The sequence below is a fragment of the Bubalus kerabau genome, chromosome 23 (genome assembly GCF_029407905.1).
Source record: "Bubalus kerabau isolate K-KA32 ecotype Philippines breed swamp buffalo chromosome 23, PCC_UOA_SB_1v2, whole genome shotgun sequence".
NCBI lineage: Eukaryota > Metazoa > Chordata > Mammalia > Artiodactyla > Bovidae > Bubalus > Bubalus kerabau.
In genome coordinates, this window is record NC_073646.1 from 8,675,260 (window position 1) to 8,694,658 (window position 19,399).

General features: G+C 58.7%; 2 protein-coding genes across 2 annotated transcripts in view; one reads left to right on the forward strand and one right to left on the reverse strand.

The window, feature by feature from the left end:
• PMM2 (phosphomannomutase 2) overlaps positions 1-3,346 on the forward strand; it is a 30,495-nt gene extending 27,149 nt beyond the window's left edge. Inside the window, exon 8 of the mRNA XM_055562266.1 lies at positions 1,910-3,346. Within this exon, the coding sequence (XP_055418241.1) occupies positions 1,910-2,011 (102 nt within the window). The 3' untranslated portion in view covers positions 2,012-3,346. The remainder of the gene's footprint in view (positions 1-1,909) is intronic.
• A 3,748-nt stretch (positions 3,347-7,094) lies between these two features.
• CARHSP1 (calcium regulated heat stable protein 1) lies at positions 7,095-18,561 on the reverse strand. Its single transcript, XM_055562271.1, has 4 exons — positions 18,436-18,561; positions 10,331-10,495; positions 9,545-9,667; positions 7,095-7,516 (listed from the first exon to the last, which is right to left on the reverse strand). Exons 2-4 carry the CDS (start codon positions 10,486-10,488, stop codon positions 7,354-7,356), a joined length of 444 nt encoding a protein of 147 aa, XP_055418246.1. The 5' UTR covers positions 10,489-10,495; positions 18,436-18,561; the 3' UTR covers positions 7,095-7,353.
• Between the last annotated feature and the right edge of the window lie 838 nt (positions 18,562-19,399).

Genomic DNA, 19,399 nt, shown 5'->3' on the forward strand with positions numbered 1-19,399 from the left:
AGCCTGGCTCCCCGGAGGCTTGGCGTGAACCCCCCTCCTCCCGGCGGGTTTTCAGGGGCAGCCTTTCCCGGATGGGCGGTCACTGTCTTCTCCGTCGCCTCCCTTCCTTCAGCCCCTCCCTGCATTCTTTACAGAGGCCAGCGGAGCCGTCTGGGTCGGTCTCAGAGACCAGCTCGGAAGGCAGCCTGTTAGTGGACTTTGCCACTGTCCCTCGAGCTTCCAAGCCCAGGCCAGGCGGGTTGTGGGCGCTGCCTCCCTCCAGCGTTCCTCCAGGGTCCGTGAGTGGCGCAGCAGTGAGAGTGCCCGGGGGCGCTGGGCCTCTGCACGGGGCAGGGCTTGGTTCTCCCTTTGTTGTCAGATGCCGTTAGGTGCGCTGTGCTCGCTTCCCCACACCCGGGCGGCCCTAAGAGAAATCTTTCGTTGCATCGTAAGAATTGGTTTCACACGTACTTGTTTTGGTATTGTTTTGTTTTTCAAATATTTACTCATCTATTTATTTGGCTGCGTCTTAGTTGCGACGCTCAGCATCCTTAGTTGAGGCCTGTGGGATCTAGTTCCCTGACCGGGGATCGAACCCCGGGCCCCCTGCTTTGGGAGCAGGGGGTCTTAGTCACTGGACCACCAGGGAAGTCCCACACATGTATTTGTTTAGGAGACACTGGCCATGAAGTGGGAGCTGGCTGACCCGAGTCCTTTCGTGGGACATAAATTTGTGAGGCCCATGTAAGGCCTGGTCAGCTTCTGGGAACGCACCTTCCCCAGCGTGGCTCCAAGGTCACGGCTCCCAAAGTGGCTCCACCCAGCTCACCTGGGCCCCGGCAGCTGACTGTTCTGGGTCTGTGAACCTCACCACCTCCGCCTTCTGCTTGGGGGTGGCTGGTTCTTACAAAGACGAGAGCAGCTGTAATTTCAGGTGTCAGTCGTTTAAAAGGTTGTCAGATTTTTTTTAAGATTTTTGAATTAGGCTGCTTATCCATTTTTGTAAGGAAAGTGTAGGAATTTCCATAAGAAGGAAAGCAGGGGGCAGGGCCTGGGGTGTGGAAGCAGCATTTCCCTGAGACAGGTGTGACTGGGGAGGGCGCAGGCACTGGCTCCGGGGGTGGGGGGGTACCCACAATCACGGACCCCCTCTCCCCAGCATGCCCAGGTCCTCCAGACACGTGCCCTCAACTCCTGGGGACGCAGTGGGCGAGGGGAGCAAGAAAACAGGGCCCCGCACTCGCTGAGCCCCAGGGGCTGCCACAGGACCGCTCGTCCACCGGTGACCTCCGCGCCTCTGGCACGGTTCCGCCACGATCCCCCCTTCACAGACGGGGAGCCGCCCACAGCGCCCCCGTCGCTGGTGCTGGAACCAGGATCTGAGCCCAGGTCAGCAGGCTCGGTCTCCAGGCACGTGGGCCCGTTGAAGCTTAATAAGCCACACGCGTGGCCAGTCACGCGTCTGTCAGGCCAGCCACACGCGTGGCCAGCGTCAGCTCAGGGATGGACCATGTCCATGGTCCCAGGAAGTTCAAGGGCAGTGCAGCTCTGGCCTGTCTGCCCTCCCGTGACCTGTTAGGAACATATGGGTGCAGTTAAAGCAAATCGATGGCAGTGAGATTCCTGTCACCCACTGTGCCTGCTTTCTTGATAGAAAAATAAGCCTTAGACGGGTCTTCGGGAACATTGTGATTTCTTCCACAGGCATAATTACATGTTCCTAGCGGAAGGCAGTTCAAGGGAAGGTGAAAAACCCTTTCTTGGTAGCAACTGTCCCGGGTTGTTCCTCTCCTGGAATGGTAGCTGCAGAGAGATGCTCCCAATAAAACGCGAGGTCCTCATTTCTCTGGTGGTCCCAGGCCCTGGGGTGGCAGGGGCCAAGGCCCAGGACAAACCAGGTGGCGCCTGCATCCGCCTCATGTCTTCACAGGGCGGGAATGACCACGAGATCTTCACAGACCCCAGGACGGTGGGCTACACGGTCGCAGCACCCGAGGACACACGCAGGATCTGCGAGGAGCTCTTCTACTGACCGGCCTGCACCCCATGGGAGGGAGTCGCTCCCTGTGAGAGGGGTCCCCCCCAGCCCACCCTGCAGTCCTCGCTACGGTGCCCGCTCGGCAGGGGAATGGCCCTCCGTCTCCAGGGCCAGAGAAAAAGGCTTGTCAAGAACGGTTCCAAGGACTGCCTCCAGCAGAGTTACATCCCCACCCGAGTCTCCGACCACCCCCACTCCACCCCATACGTGCAGTCACGGTGCCCCCGGGGGTTTTGTTTTTCAACTTCCCCATCATTCCAGAACGGTCCAGAGAGAATGAAATGAGTGAGCCTGGACCCTCCCTCTTCATGAGTCTCGTGGAAAATGTAACAGATGTTCATGCCAGGACCCCCTGCATCAGCACTGGAAGGGGGCTCTCTTGATGAGAAAGGACAGGACGTTTATGATGAGCCGACCCCAGCACAGACGGTTAAGACATTTCCAGAAACGAAGCCCATGAGTGTCTGTGCTGGCCCAGTGACCACTGACCCCTGGGACTTTGCACGTCACTCGCTGAGGACTCGGGGTAGCTCCGTATCCACTACACATTGAAGAACCCACTGGTTCCAGGGACATGGATGGTGGAACCAACAGCCCCACTGAGAACTGGCCCGCAGGCCGCCTGAGATGCTGCTCTGAGCCCCGGCACTCGGGCCGAGGCCTTCACACTTCACTCCTCAGGGATCAGGGAAGGGCCTGAGCTGCTAACAGATCTGGAGCCCGGTCTTTGAAGAATAAGCCCGCCCCCTCCCCCCCACTCCCTCACCGACTTTGACCCCGGGGCTGGAGCAGCTCTCTCAGGCCTCTAACCCTCCCTCTCCTCCCTCCCGCCTCCTGCAAGTTCCTGTGTGGCTGGAAGGACAGCAGCTCTGACCCTCATCCAGAGCACAGATGCGAGCTTTCCAAGAAAATGGTTCACACATCTTTTTTCACCTTTGGTCCCTCCAGACTGGGGTGGGGTCAGTCCAGGCGTGACCTCTGCTGGGGACTCTCAGACCTGAACCTGAATCTGGGGGTGGGGGAACTGGAGAGGGCTGTTCTGGCACCCCACTAGTTGGTCCCCACCACCGTGCCTTCATTACAGAGGAACCTGGATCCCCCCCCTAGCCTCCCCCGAGCCCGGCTTGTCTTAGCCTGGAAGCAAGAAGCAGCACCAGTCTGGAGGTCGGCCCCGCCCGTGGTCACATGCTAGGGTGACCTGTTCTCAGTGGTCCGCAGGACTCAGTAGTCCTGGGGCATCTTTCCTGGCTGGATTTTAAATGATACTGTAATGATTTTTCAAAATGAAAAGTAGCAAATTAAAGTGATTTTATTGGTTCCTGTTTCTCATTCCGATTCCTGTTTTGTCCCTGGGTGGTTCATTGAGCCGGTGCCTACTCAGATTCTGGGGGAAGAGCTCAGCCCTTTGGGACCCGAGAGTCGGTTTTTTCAATGCAGTGGTTTCCACGATGTTGCGGGATGGTAACTGCAACTGGCACAGACCCTTCATGCCTCTGTCCTCTGGGTTAGTACCCAGTGGGCCCTACAAGTCTCCGTAACTTCTTATGTCAAAACATAAAACAGTTGAGTCTTACCTTACTCAGAAAGTGGCAACCCTTATAACGAGGTGGAGGGTGTGCTCTTTCCCCGCCCTGCTTGGAGCTTCCCTGTGCAGGTCCCCAAGGCCGGCCCCATTCCCACCCCCACCCTGCACTATCAGAATTCCCTCAACCTGCTTCCCATTCTCCAGATGACTTCGGACCCCCCGTCATCCTTCTGTTTCTGTAGTCTTATCCCAGGTCCAGCCCAGCCCAAGCTCCCCCAGTCATGTCATCCATCTCTTCTTTATTTAGACATTCTCCCAGGTGGTTCAGATGGTAAAGAATCTGCCTGCAATTCAGGAGACCCAGGTTCTATCCCTGGGTCTGGAAGATCCCCTGGACAAGGGAATGGCTACTCATTCTAGTACTCTTGCTGGGAGAATCCCATGGGCAGAGGAGCCTGGCAGGCTACGGTGCAAAGGATAGCATAGAGCTGGACACGAGTGAGCATGGAGGTTCAGATGGGATTATAGTCCCTACCACACACACAACTGAACAGACTTTTCATAAGAGCCTTGGAAGAGTGGGAGCCGCCGCCGCTCCCTTCATCATCCCCAGAAAACCCTGTGAGGCAGAGCTGTGAACCCTGACAGGCAAGGGAAGTCCCTCCCTGCCTTCGAGGTTCCAGGACGGTAGACACTGTGGCAAGAGATGTAAACACAGTAGCTCAGTGTTGAGCAAGAGGGAAGCAGAGAGGTCACCCCAGGTCAGCCTGGGGCTGTTAAGAAAGCTTCCTGCCTCCCTCTTGCCCTTCCCCAGGCCCCACCCCACCCCCACCCCCAGCACTCTGGAAGCTGACCTGGGCTCGAGGGCACAGGAAACAGGGGAAAGACCACACCAGCAGCTACCGGCGCCAGGAAGGCCCTTATGAACCTCGGTGAGGAGCTTGAACTTGATCCCAAGGGAGGGATCTGCGTGACAGGTCTGTCAAGCTCCCTGGCGGGGAGTGACCGGAGGCCCAGCCGAAGAACCAGTCAGGTAGACCGGGCACTGGGTGTGTCTGGGCGAGGCAAGGCGGCCTCGGCGGCCCAGATTCACTTCCTCTCCTGGGGCTTCTTTCCTCGTCTCCCCAGGCAGGGCCCCCTCGGCCGGGGCTCCATGTCTGCCCAACCTGCCTGCCAACCCTCCACAGACCCCAAAATCCCTTTCTGCAGCTCCTCCTATCCCCTGCACCCTGGCTGCCACCGAACCCTCCCTCATGCTAAATGCCAGCTCCAGCCTCTCCCTGAACAAGTTCGATGGGCTGGTCATAATTTTTCCTAATGTGCCCTGGCCATCAATATGCTCTTACATTAAAGATGTTCGCCTGCGCACCACCCCAAAGTCCTCACCTGCCTCTCGAGAGGCAGGGGGCCCAAGGAAGACCTTCCCAGCCTCTCCTGCCCCCCTGCATTCCCCCTACCCACCCCCATGCCCTTGGAAACCCCACACCTGGGCCGCCTCCCCTGTCTGTGCACGTGCTCACATCGGAAACAGGGAAATGCATCAACAGGGCACTTCACAGCTGGCCAACCAAGTGGCATTTTCTGTTGTCACGAAGCCACATCCCTTTGCTCAGCTCACCTACATACGAGGGTACTGATTAAGGAACAAGGCATGGGTGATCCCACTTTCTTACTCATCCCCCCAAAAAAGACTGAATGACTGTATCAGCCTCCTTTGGGGAGATGAACCCCCCTTTCCCGCCCCCCCCCCACCCAACCTGCTGGCTTCAAGAAAGAACTCCCCGGAGCCAGATTCCACCTTGACATAGAACGCCAGACTCTCCAGCAAAACAGTTTATTGAGAAAGGTGCTGGTGAGAGGAAAGACCTGGAGTCAGGAATCCAGATTCTGTCCCCAGCTCGGTCGCCAACACTATCCATCCTCCTAGAGCCTCTGGGATAACTCAAGATTCTGCTTTGAGTGGGGAGGGGTCCCTTCCAGCCCTCACGACACAAAGTAAGAATGGAGCATTTACAAAGGAGTCTCCCAGCGAGAGGACCCACATGTCACCTGGAGGAGCAGATCTGACTTCCAGCCCACTAGCAGGCTGGTGGGGTCACATGGAGCCCCAACCATGTACCAGGGTGAGGGCAAGGCAGCTGAGTCGCCTGAGGGAGCGGGTGGCAAAGATGCAGGCTCTCAATCTCAAGGATGGGTCTCGGGGGACGTGACTTCACTCAAAGTGTGGTCCATACCCAATAGACAGGGGTCTCTGGGGGCCACCTGGGGACCATCCAAGGCTGGAGGGGAGACGGCCACTGCGGACCAGCAGAAGGCAGAGTGGGGAAGACCCTTCAAGGGGGCACTACAGGCCGGGAAAAAAGATCAGCTTCCTTAACTGTGACGTTTCATTGTGCACTTGTAACCAACACTTACTCGCCTACTTAAAAACAACTCCAGGGGTCATTTCGTGATGTATGGAAATATCAAATCGCTGTGTTGTGCACGGGGAACTAACATTGTGTTGTAGATCAGGTATACTTTAAAAAACACACACAACTCCATTGGTCCTCAGCAAAACAGCTCTGGCCTCCGACCCCCTCGCAGAAATTCAGATACACTGGAAGAGGCCCCACTATCTTTCAAGGGCTCATGCCTCCCTGTACTGCCAAATGGACCCTTGACTACATATTTCATGGGTGTGGCCACATATTTCAAGATGTGTGAAATATGTTTTTCCCATATTTCCCAGCTATTTCTATTTTTAAATCACAACTAAAGCCGAACCAAGCCACACCAAAGGAAAGCCTTAAGGATCTGTTTACTGGAAATATCCACAAAGGTCTGCAAAGTCAACAGCAAAGTGCAAACAGAACTGGCTCCGATGAGAGCTTGAGTTCTTAAAGAAAAAAAAAATTCTAAGCAGTTCACACCAGTTTTCCTGAAAACACCACCAAAGGCCTATTTCTCCTTCAACTTGTGACTTCGCCAGGCTCCCAGGAAGCAAACCACCTGCTCTTTTCTAGATGGATCCCGAGAAAGGTCCCTTTGGAAACAAAGACCCGCCCCCCCTCCACACTCCCCACCCCTCCCCTCCACCTCCCGGATGGGTGGCTGAGCCAGGATCGCTCAACCACAGACAGACAGGACCAGGCTTCAAAGAGAACGAGGACTCGCCTCTGAGCACACGGCTGCCACATGGAGGACTTAGGGCTGCCAGACGCCCAGCTGTTCCACCTCCTGCTGCAGAGACATCAAGACCCCCGCGCTCCCCGCCCCCAGCCCCTTGGAACAACCAGCTCAGAACCAGAAAAGTCTGCCCAGGGCCAAGGAGAGACTCACGCATGTGGGCGGAGGGCGGGGTGGTGCGCACGCTCCGGGTGAAAACTCTTCCTGGGAAATCACTCAGGGTCCATGTCACTACCCAGAGGACCAATCTGGGGATTCTCAGCCTTCAATTCCAGGGGGGGGGCGGGGGGAGCGGTTGTGGGAGGAACTGCAGGCCAGGGAAGACGCCCGACCCAGCCCCTGGGCAGGGCTCAGACCCTCCACTCAGCCACCAGGGATCGCCTCTCCTTTTTCAATGCTTTTAATGTTTTTCAGATGGTGAGGTGTTGGTTGCGGTGGTCGGAGGCTTGTTGGTGGCCGAGGGCACCCCCGTGCCTTCCCCTGTCTCCAACCCCTTCCTCCAGGAGACACTTGACAGGGACCACGGCTCCCCCCCCTTTCAGATGCCCCATCTCAAGCGGCACAGTTGTCCTCTCCCGCTGGTCCTGCCTCCTGCCCCGGGTGTCTCCCCAGAGCCGGGGAGCCAGGGTGCCTCCGGCCGCTCCTAGGAACTGACGACGTGGCCGGACCAGGTCTCGTGCTTGGTGCCCGGCGCCAGGTGGGTGATGACCACCTCCACGGCCTGCAGCTTCTCGTTCTTGGGCGGGATGGAGCACATCTTATAGGTGACCTCGTCGCCTTCCATGGGGACGTACTCCCCCTCCACGCTGCGGGGCGAGGAGAGACACTCAGGGCTGGCGCTGGGAGAAGCCGGGACACCAGCCCTGGGGGAGGAGCTGCCCTCCCACCCCTGCCCCTGGGGGAGGAGCTGCCCCCCACCCTGCCCCACCACCAGGCGGAGCCACTGGGGCCCTCGGTCGTGACTGAGGGTCCCCTGACCCAATCAGCTCCTTTCCTGGGACCTCGGCTGTGGAGACAGAGATGGAGCCCCGCCCCCACGGATGCTCACAGGGCAGTTACACGTGGGCACCCTGGGGCTTATGGATGGAAGAGCCAGGAGAGACAGTCTTGAGCCTGAGAATCAGAGTTGGGGGATGACCCCGCGGGGGTTTCCTGAGCAGCAGCCACAACCTCTTGCCCGGTCCAGGAGTCCTGGACACCAGGCTGCACCTCTGCTGTTCAGCTCCTCAGAATCCCATGGAGCCTTCCAGAAAGTCCTTTTCCCTCTTTTTCTACAGGACATGAGCCACCATCTCACCCGGGATGAAGAGGTCCCCATCTTGATGCCCCCTTGGCTTTACCCACTGCCCCCCACCCCCCAGGAGGAATATCCCCTTCGGATCCTGAAGGCCAAGTCCAGTGAGCTCTCCCCTGGGACTATAATATGGCCTTGATTGAAGAATCACATTGCAAATGGAGCTGCCCTCTTTGCTGTAGCCACCAGGAAGCTCAGGAGTAAAAGTGCAGCCCGCTGCTAGCAGTGAAACCAAATGCCATCTTTCTTCTCTGCCCCAACCCCCTGCTTTCCTTACTAATTTTTCTTGGCGCATTGTGTCTATCCTTGTCAACCACTCTAACTCCTTCCAGAATAAGAGGCAATATAGATATGTATTTCTACATCCACGTATGATTCATATGTATGTCAAAAGGCGTTGCTTTAGCAGTGTCCTCGTGTCTACATTGTACAGGGGGTCTATGAAGACCAGGCATGTAGGGATGTTGGAAGAGAGTAAGAAAGGGTAACTCTCCCATCTCAGCAGACATTTGCAAAAGGAGCCTAATTTCAAAACATGGTTTCTACATATTGTCAGGCCTGCTGTGTGGGGTACTTTGCCTGCCACTGACAAAAAGATTGGGGTGGGGGTTGCTGAGGTCAAAGATGGGGATGGGGTAGGGGAGCCGATTAGGTCCCCACAAACCTGCAGGCTGCTTAGAAGACCAGAGGTGGAGGCCAGCCTGCAGGGCGCCCTCCAGCCCGAAGGCTGAGGATGTGTGGGCCCCACCCTGGGTGCCCCCCACCTCCTCTCCCCGCCAGGGTTTTCAGACACTCAGGAAGGAAGGACATCAGTGAGCAAGAGGCAGTAGAGAGGGTCCAGCCCCACACTTCCTTCCTGGAGCAGAGTTCAGTCACCCCCCAGCCTCACCAGGGCAGGGCCCCCGGGGCGAGTGCAAGCACCCACCCTCAGGCCAAACACAGGCTCACAGGACTCCCAGGGACACCCAGGCCTGCCCGCCAGACACACACAGGCATTCAGACCCACCCCAAAGTGAAACTGAAAGTCACTAAGTCGTGTCCAACTCTTTGTGACCCCATGGACTACAATCCATGGAATTCTCCAGGCCAGAATACTGGAGTGGGTAGCCTTTCCCTTCTCCAGGGGATCTTCCTAACCCAGGGATCAAACCCAGGTCTCCCACATTGCAGGCAGATTCTTTACCAGCTGAGCCACCAGGGAAGGCCAAAGGAGGTTCTCACCTCACACGCACATACACACAGAGACACGCACACATGCAGAAACACACACAGAGACACGTGCACAGACATATGCACAGAGACACACACGTGTGCGCACCCACAGACACACACACACACACACAGTCGCCTCCAGTGTCTCACACGCTGCCACCACCATGTAGACTCACACCCTCAGCCCTGAACACTGTCACACAAGCCTGGCCCACACAACCTCATCACACTTGGCACCCGCCCAGCAGAGTTCACACACTCCCCCTGCCTCCTCCAGGCCACGGCACCCACCCTAGCCCCAGAGCACCCGGATCAGCCGCTGACTCACTCGGAGATGTGCAGGAAGATGTCAGGGCCACCGTCAGCCGGGGTGATGAAGCCATGGCCCTTGGACCGACAGAAGCATTTGCAGACTCCTTTGTAGACCGGGCCCTGGGAAGCCCGCACCGTCCTGACAGAGAGTGTGGAGAGCATGAGGGGCCCCCACTAGCCCTCTAGGACAGCCCCCTGCTCTCAGGGGCACACCCAGCTCTTCCCAGTTCCCACCCACAGCTGTGCCCCAGGGCATTCTGGGCAGGGCCGCCATGTACAGTTGTGCAGGTTACGCACTGCACAACTCTGGGAGCCACTCAGAGACCCTGGTGACAGTGACTCTCTGAATGATGCTGGCAAACTTTTCTCAGGCCTCAGTTTCCCTGTCTGAGCAAAATCCCCCTGAGCATCCCTCCCTCTGAAGGCTAACTTAACAACAGCCTCCACATGTTGGCCTGAGCTTTGCACCTGCCAGGCGCCATGTGGGTCTCCTGCAGCACAGTGGCCACCCTGCTACCGTCCCCGTTTTGCAGCTGATAAGGTCAAGGGCTCCCAGGGAAAAGGGGCTTGTGGGTGGTTAAAGCCTGATGATCTAAGACCCCAGCGATTTCCTATCCCTGGCCACCCTCATCCCTCACCCACAGCTCACGACAGGCTCAAGGAGGGGCCTGAGGGCGGTGCGGTGCGGGGTTTACAAGGTGCCTGCCCAGCTTCTCACCATCAGCCCCTTCCCAATCCATAAGTTTCCCATGTGATAGACAGGGATGCAGAGGCGACCTGTCTGGGGAAGCCCGAGACTCACGCTGAGAAGGTCCTGGTGCGGCGAGTAGGCAGTGGGCTCGGCACCACGTTGCCCCGAAGCGGGGACGGTGAGCGATCCCGGGCCTGTTGGGTGTCCAGTAGCCCAGTCGAGGACTGGTGGGTGGGGGGCTGGGATGGAGGAGGAGGCTCAGATGACATGGCTGACCTGGAGAGAGACGGGGGGCTCTCAGGGACTCACGCCTTGCTAGGGGGGCTCTCCAGATGCCTCCCCATGCTCACGCCGGACAGAGTGTCATCTGAGACTTGAATATTCCTCTGGCTGTGGAATGCAGGCTCCAGGCTCACTCAGCGTGGATGTCACCTGCTCCAGAAACGCGCCCGCTCGTCCCAGTCGGGGCAGGCGCCTGGTCTGTGCTCCTGTTGCAGCAGTGTGCCTCCCTCTATGACAGCTCCTCACAAAAACGCCACGAGGACACCACTGGCCCCCCTTTGTCCCCAGGATGCACAGCACAGGCTCTGGCACACTCAGCGTGCGTGCGAGCTAAGCTGCTTCAGTTGTGCCCGACTCTTTGCAACCCTATGGACTACATAGCCCACCAGGCTCCTCTGTCCATGGGATTCCCCAGCAAGAATACTAGAGTGGGTAGCTATTCCCTTCTCCAAGGGATCTTACTGACCCAGGGAACAAACTCGAGTCTCTTAGGTCTCCTGCATTGGCAGGCAGGTTCTTTACCACTAGCGCCACCCGGGAAGCCCTGGCACACTCAGGCACTTGGTAAATTCTTGTGAAAGGGAGGGAGGGAGAGAGAGAAAAAGGAAGGAGAGAGAGAAAAAGGAAGGAGAGAGGGAGGGAGGCAGACAGGACACTCAGGAATGCTTCAGTGCCAACCACATGGATGAGGACTCGGCCACTCATCAAACATTTCCCAACTCCTACTAAGTGCCAGGCACTATGGGGAAGGGGAAGCGAAAAAGGGACCCGCACTCAGCGCTCCTTCAGGAAACTCGGGGACACAAATCAAAAAGGGCTCGGACCCCAAGTCAAGTCCGCGTCCAGGAGGAACCCCGAGGGGGGCAGGGGGAGTGGGCAGGGGCATTTCAAAGGCAGCATCTCCAGCCACCAGGCCCCTGACTCAGATCCAGGCCTTAAAGTTCATTTCTACCCAGCCTGAGTCTCTGACTGCTGCTGAGAAATGGAATTCCCTCTGTGACCCCTAACACGCATCAGACGCCAGGGGCAGACCCAGCTGAAGAGAGAGGATCTACATTCCTGTCTTGAGAGCAGCACATGGCCACTGTACCCAACTTGCTGGTGGCCTTGGCTCAAGGCCATGAAGAAAGAGCCAAAGCCCAGGACCCAAAGGGCCTTGGCTGAGTCCTTTCCGCTGTCTGGGATCAACTGTGCCCATCGGTGCAGCTGGGTGGGCATCACGCAGCACCCGCTCAGGGTTGGTGTTGGGGGTTCAGGGTGGCAGGTGCGGACCCCCTGGCCCCAGGACGGAGAGGAGCCTGACTAGATATCATCCCCCCTTCATTCCCAGGGTGTCACCACCCCCCCATTCACAGGGAGTGGTGGGGCAGGAGCAGCTCTGCTGGGTTCTGAGAGGTTCACACAAGGTTTTCATATTTAAAGCACGAGCTATCTTTTAAACATCCCAGAGGTTTGCCTCCCGCCCCCCCACCCCCCCCCGGCTCCAGGCAACGTTTCCAGCTAGGTTTGAGAAATCTAGCAGCTCTGACAACCAGAGCCTCCAGCCCACCTCCCCACCACCACCCCTATCCCCCGCCACTGCCCTGGCTTTCCTGGTCTGCAGGCATTTATGTGGCCCAGGGCACCAGCTTTCAATCTGCATTGCCCAGCAATGCCCCTCTGCCCCCAACCCAAACCGCCTGAGAGCCAGGCCTGATTCCTCAGAGTACAGGCCCACCTCTGCCCCCCAAGAAGACGAACTGGCTCCCTCCATGTGGCCCCGAAGCCCCCTACACACTCCCCTTTCAGGACTCAGCTCCGTCTGGCTGGGAGGGGAGACAGCCAGCTGGCTCCCTGGAGGAAGCGACATAGTACCTCCTGACCCTTCTCTCAGCTGCACCCGCGGCCAGGGAGGACCGCGAGTCCCGAGAGCCCCCACCTCAGAAAGGCCCCGGCGGCTTGGGGTCAAGGCTCCAGCATGACCCACCAGCACAGGTCATAGAGTCCTAGAATGTTCCAATGCCTGGGGTTCTGGGAAGGGGGCCGGTTCAGAAAAAGGGAGGGCCCCACACCCAGGACAGCCGGTAGGAACCACTGAGACCTGAGGACACCAGGGTGAGGGGGGGAACAGCCCACCCAAAATCTCCCTCTTTCCCCTGCTGTCAGGAACCTCTGACTTTAAATCCCACCCTTCCAGCTGTGTGATCTTGGGCAAGATACTTGACCTCTCTGGACCTTGGTTTCTGTATCTGGAACCTGGAGATTTTTTTTAACAGTCCTGACTTTACACCAGCGTCAATAAGTTGAAATGACATAATACATGTTTTAAGCATTCTGCACACCCTCCGCCCAGAACGAGTGAGCATTTAAGGATCAGCTACAATTGTTGTTATAACCGTAATCATAAAGTCATTGAACAAACATGCGCCTGATGGCAGGCCCTGTTTTTAGGCAGTAGAGACTCAGACAGCAGGGCTTCCCTGGTGGTCCAGTAGTTAAGAATCCACCTGCCAGGGCAGGGGACACAGGTTCAATCCCTGGTCTGGGAAGATTCCACATGCTGTGGGGCAACTAAGCCCACGAGTCACAACTACTGAGTCCGTGCTCGGCAACAAGAGAAGCCAACGCAACAAGAAGCCCGTGCACTACAAGTTAGACCCAGCAAAGCCAAAAACAATAAGCAAACAAACAAGAGTGGGCCATTTGTAAAACAGGGGCAGGTTCTCCCAGTGTGGAAACAGCCTGTGCAAAGACCCCAAGGTTGGCAGGGGCAGGTGTGACTAAAGGCCAGCAAGGAGACTGGGGGTTGGGGGGTCGCTGGGGAAGGAGGGGTGAGAGGCAGGAGATGGGTGGGTGGAGGGGCAGGCCAGCTCAGGAATTAGGGCATCATCGTCATCCCCACGGGTCTCCACTCTTCTTGCTCATGTCCATCCATCTGACTGTTCCCCCCTTCCCCACCTCCCTGTAAAGCAGGTCTCAGCTGGGGCCCCCTTCTCTCTCCTCCCCAGCCCCTTTGACTCTCCCAGGACACCCAGTCCCGCAGAGATTCCAATGGAAGCCCCCGGCTTGGGGACAGAGCAGGGTCCCCCTGACCAGCCTCAGGACCGGGAGCCCCCACTGACGTTCACGTGCACCGTGAGCTGGGCGCCCGGCACAGTCGTGCTGCAGGTCAGGGCTGCGCGCATGCGCACTTGGCAGTGGGAGAAAATGAGGCACTGAGGGATGCAGAGCCTCCGGGAGAGAGTCGGGGAAGGGAGCAAGGGCTTCAACCACCACCCTGCCCGCGCCTCCAGAGGGCCATCCGTGCAGAGCACAGCTGAAGCCTGGGTAGACCTGGACGGGAGCCAGCCACCCCCACCGGCCTGCGGGGATGGGGGGCGGGGACAGGGAGGAGTGAAGGGCCTCTGTGTGGGAAGGCCTGGGTTAAAGTCCAGCTATAAGGAAACCAGCTCGCGGAGCGGGGAGCCAGTCACCCAGATGCCGGCTCTGGGGTCGGCTGCGGCGCCCCCAAACACAGATGGGGGCGCTGGGACTCTCACACTTCCAACCAGCAACTGCTCTCCCAATAACGCCAGCGGGGAGCCTTGCAGCTGGCCCTGGAGGAGGCAGGGCCCACCCTCTGCCACTAGCCCCTGCTCCGGGACCTCTCACCTCCCTATAGCTTCATCAACTCCCTACAGCTGCAGGCAGTCTGCAGAGGGTCGCCTGAGACTGAGGCTCTAGGCCAGACCTGAGATGGCTTCAGGCTTGCAGCAAATTCAGACCAGGTGTCATGCCCAAGGCCTGTTACGGCTGCTGAGCTGTGTGCACACATTTCTGCATGAGTGCATGCACATGTGTATATGTGTGTGGCTGTGTGTGTGGTGCACGTGTATGTGTACACATGCATGTGTGTGAAGCCAGGCACACAAGCACATGCATACATGTGAAGACCAATGGACTGAGCAGGGAGGGGTGCAGGGAGCCACCCAGCCCCCAGCACCAGCAAGGCCTTTACCCTGGGAAAGGGCAGGAAGGGGGCCTCAGCCCAAAATAGCCTGGGAATTTCCCACAGGCCTATGGGTCCTCCAGGAAGGTTCACAGAGCTCAGCTGGGCACCAGGCTCTGGTCTTCCCAGCCCCTCTTCCACCAGCCCACGCATCCAGAGACTGGAGACCTACCCAGTCCTGCAGAGCCCCTGCCATCCTGCCCTCTGGGCCTCAAGCCCCACCAGTCATATCAAGGGCAAGTCTGAAGCTTCCCTGGTGGCTCAGTGGATAAGAATCCATCTGCCAATACAGGAGACACAAGTTCGATCCCTGGTCCAGAGGAGCAACTAAGCCCGTGCGCCAAAACTATTTAGCCTGTGCTCTAGAGCCCAGGAGCCACAACCTCTGAAGCCCCAGTCCCCGAGAGCCTGTGCTCCACCACAAGAGAAGCTAAGCGACAATGAGAATTCCTTGCACCACAACCAAAGAGTAGCCCCCTCTCACCTCAATGAGAGAAAAGCCCGCGCAGCAACAAAGACACAACACAGCCAAAATAAAATAAATAAATAAGGACAAGTCTGTCTTAAGCCGTGTAACCGGTTGCTGACTCCAGGAAGGGGTCCTTGGCAGTGCTATCAGTCATTTACACTCTAGTGAGACGTTTGCAGCTCGTTTCACAAGGCTCCTCCATTCTTGGTAGCTTTCAGGCCCTGGAGGGCAGAAAGATAGGGGTGGGAGAAAGAACTGAGCTTCTTTCTCAGCCTGGCAGCAAAGCCAGATCCCATCAAGCCTACTCTGAAAAATGGGGTGTGGAGCCTTCCCTGGGTTTCTGGATGGGGGAGGCCAGGGCAGGGTACCATGTTCAGATACCTCCTAGCCAGGAGGCCAGGCCCCTGCTGGCAGGTGGGAATGAGTTCCACCCCACACGATGGATGGGAACAGCACAGAACACTTGCTTAAGACAGGTATGAGGTCCCACATTCTGCATTTCTAAGGAGCTCCCCCCAGCAAGGCAAGATTGACATGGAGTAGTACTGGTTATGGGGTTACTGGCCCGGCCCACCTCTCAGCCTGCATAAGAGGGCCACCAGATGAGTCACAAAGTCACCCTAGTCCACCCAGGTGCCTCACCTGTAAACTGAGGCAGAGACGCCGCCCTTCCCCTCTCCACCTCCAGCGCAACTGAGGTCCAACCCCGCAGATTGGGGGCACTTGGGCCAAACGGGTCAGTAGGACAGCGGGGTCCCAGGAAGCAGGAAGAGGTTCACGAAAAGAGTCCCGAAGTGGGCCTGGGCTGCATTGCCCTCCGCTGCGCTGGGGAGAGGTGGGCTCAGATCGGGGAGAGAGGGGTCAGGGGAGAGGGGGGAAGAGAGAAGGGGAGGGGAGGGGCCAGTGGGCGGGGGCAAGGCGAGGGGCGGGGCGAGGGGCCAGAAAGGGCGTGGCCAGGTAGAGGGGCAGGGCTCGGGGCAGGAAGGGCGTGGCCATGGAGGGGCGGGGCTCGGGGCAGGGGAGGGGCGGTGCCAGGGAGAGGGGAGAGGCTCGGGGCCAGGAAGGGCGGGGCCAGGGAGAGTGGCAGTGCCCGGGAGAGGGGCGAGGACTTGGGAGGGGGGAGTGGAGCCTGGCAACGGGAGGTGGGAGGGGTCGAGGGGAGGTCGGGGGTCGAGGGGAGTTGGGGGGGTGGAATCAGGGGAGGGAGCGCGAGGGAGAGGCGGCCTGGCTGGAGCTGGCCGCGCCCGCAGCAGAGAGAAATACGAAGAAGGCACCGAGGTGCATCTGAGATGTCCGTGCCCGGGGTGGGGGTGGGGGGCAAGCCCAGCTGGGAACTTTTCGGCCGCCCGGGAGTGCTGGGAAGAGGCCGGAAACCCTAGGACTAGCGACCGGGAAGCCAAGGCGCCCTCCGGCACAGGCCCGCCGTTAGCGTGCCGGCACGGCCCGGCCCTGCCCGGCCCGGCCCCCGGCCTGGGAGGCGCCCAAGCCCCTGTGGGTAACTCGAGGCCGATTCTGCATCCCCATCCCATCTCCCCCACTGCCAGCCTTCCTGTATTCCATCTTCGCCTCCATCCAGGGCTTCGATCAGACCTGAGTCTCAGGCCTAATTGTGCTCTTCGCTCCCTCTGTGACCCCCACTGGCAAGCGACCTCCCCCGTTCCCGGCCTCAGTCTCCCCATCTGTCAAATGGGACGGTCCTGGTGTAGCCTCCCAGCCTGGCGGACTGAGGGTGTTGTATAGGAGGGTACCAGATACAACGGCTTCAGGCAACAATAGTCGAGCCGCTAATGGTAGCACTGCCAGGTTCCGGCCGTCTAGAATAATCCCTCCCACGTCCGTCTCTGCTGATGGGACACAAACCGAATGCCCTGAATGCCCTGACTTTGCCACTCGGTGAGACAAAGACCGTTCCCCTCCCGAGAGGGCCTCCCTCTTCCCTCAGAGCCCGGCAATGGGCCTGGCCCAGCTTTTCCCGAGCTTTTCTCGGGGCCGGGCTTCGCGATACTACAGGCCCTGTTTCTGCTCTGCTGGGGCTCCGGAGGGTGATAAAGACCGCAGCATTAAGAACCCACGGCCATCAAGGCAGCCCGGGAAAGGCGAGGATAGAGGGGGTTTGGAGAAGGTCCCTGGCCCCGAGGAAGGGGCGCCTGCTTCAAGCCCTACAGGGGCCATGGGGAAGTCATTCCTGGCAGAGGAGTCTGCAGGGGCACAGGCTCAGGGACAAGGAGGGAGGGCGGGTGCCAGAAAGGGGCTGGGACAGTCTGGCTGGGGGATGGAGATAACAGAAAACTCTGGTGAAGAGTTTGGGACTGAAACGACAACGAGGACATCAATAGGCGATTTTAAGCCTGGGGTTGATTTGAACCTGTTTTTACAAGTTCCCCCTGTGTTCAGGGTAGAGAAAAATATTGAAGGGGCAAGACTGGGAACGAAGAGACCAAGAAATATATATATATATATATATTTTAAAGCAAGTAAAAAATGTAACAGTATCTAAAGCTCCCCCACCGCAGTCCTGGGTCAGCCATCTCCTTTTATTCTCACACACCCCGTTACGGTAGGGAAACTTACATCCCCAGCCTACAGATGAGGAAACGGAGGCTCAGTGAAGCCCTCTATGTTGCAGTGAGACCCTCCTGCCTGTGGGAACGGAGATCGTGCCTGGAGGGGGCTGAAATCCGGCCCCCCCACCCTACTCCCAATACATACATCCACTCCAACCCCAGATAAGCTGTTGGGGGCTTCCTTTTTAGAAATCAAAACAAAAAACCGTTGCATTTCCGGCCTGAAAACTTGGGCTGCCAATGAGGCCGGCAGGGAGGGAGCCCGTGGGCGCGAGTGAAGTTTCTCTGCACCGCCTCAGGGGGCCCCCCCATCCGGACGCAAACACCCCGGGTGAGCGCCCGGCGACTCCTCCTCCCTAGAGGCGGCCAATCGCACGGCGCCAGGATGTCCCCGCTCCCTCCCCAACCTCCTCGCCAGGCCTGGCAGCGGTCCCACCACCGAGCCCGCAGCTGGCGCGGCCAGGCCTGGCTGGGGGCTGGCTCCACCTCCCCGAGCGGGGCCCCCGCCCCGCGCGCCTCGCCCCAGCGCCTCGCGAGTCACCCCATCCAGCTCCATCCAGCGAAAGCAAGGGGAGGGGTGGAGGTGGGGGCGCGGGAGGAGAATAGGGTTTTTTTTCTGCACCAAGAAAACAGGTGGTCAGGCGGGAAATGCAACCAGACGTCCGCCCGAAATCCCTCGGGCTGCTGCCACACCCACCATCCTCCAGGCAGGGATGAGTAACCCGCGCTGCCCAAACAGGCCACTGCCGCCCGGCCATTTCCGAGGGGCCCAGAGACCCAGCCGGAGAGCTGGAAGACCCTCCAGAGTGGGGGTAAATGGGGGGCAGCGGGGGCAGAAGAGGCCGAGGTCCCATGCCCGAGGATCTTGGGCCTCCATCGGAGCGAGGGCACCCCCCACCACGCCCTTTCTGGGGTCCCCAGAGAAGCTCCCTACCTGGCTATCCGCTCCGCTCCACCAGGCGCTCAGCTCCAACTGCGGGGAACCGAGCTGGGGAGGGGGCGTGGTTGGCGGGGCGGGCTTGCCGCGCCCCGGCCCCTGACCCCGCCCCCTGGAGCTCTCGGCCAATGGGGACGCGGCCTCGAGGAGGGGCGGGGCGGGCGGGACCAGTCCCTACGGGACCTTTGTGTCCGCGCGCGGGACTGGCGGGAGCGCGGGGCGCAAGGCCTGGGGCGGGTGGGTGGGGGGTGGCCCGGGCTCTCGTCTGTGCTGCACACCCCCGGCCGGAAGTCTCCCGAGAAAAAAGGAGAGCATCTGGTCGTCGCGCCCGAGCGAGTCCCTCCCCGAGCCGAGGGCGTCGGATTTGGTCCCCGACCTGACCTTCGCTCCAGAATCCTGATGGGCCCCGGGAACCTCCTCCGTTTTAGCAGAAAGAAAAAGATACAGGTATGAAGAGAAGGGATGAAGAGAGTGGCCGAAGGGAGAAAAAGCAAACCAAAAAAATTCAAAGAAAGAACAACAACGAAACTGGGAGAACTGATTTCATCCCTTTTGTTTTTAGTTTCAGCTCCTTGAGTCCTCTGTGTTTGCAGGTAAATGAACTTACTCCCATCTTACAGGAGAGAAAACCGAGGCACAGACAGGTGACCCATCTCCTCACACCCAGCAAGTCAGAGCAGGCCCTGAAAGGAAAGTCAACCCTGGATGGAGGCTCCAGCTGGTAGTTGAGGGGCGGCATGTGGGGAGGGATATTCTTAAGGGTCTGGGACAACAGGGCCGAGGAATTGGGGTAGCACAGGGGTCCTTCCTGGAACCCACCAATTCTCCCTGCCTCTCTTGTATGGTCAGGTTAGGGGTTCCCTGGAGAAGAACACAGGTATGGCTTCCTTGACATAAGAGAAGCCAGTTTGGGCCTAAGCTTTTTTATGATCTGAAGCCTAGCCACAGTGTTTGTTCTTTA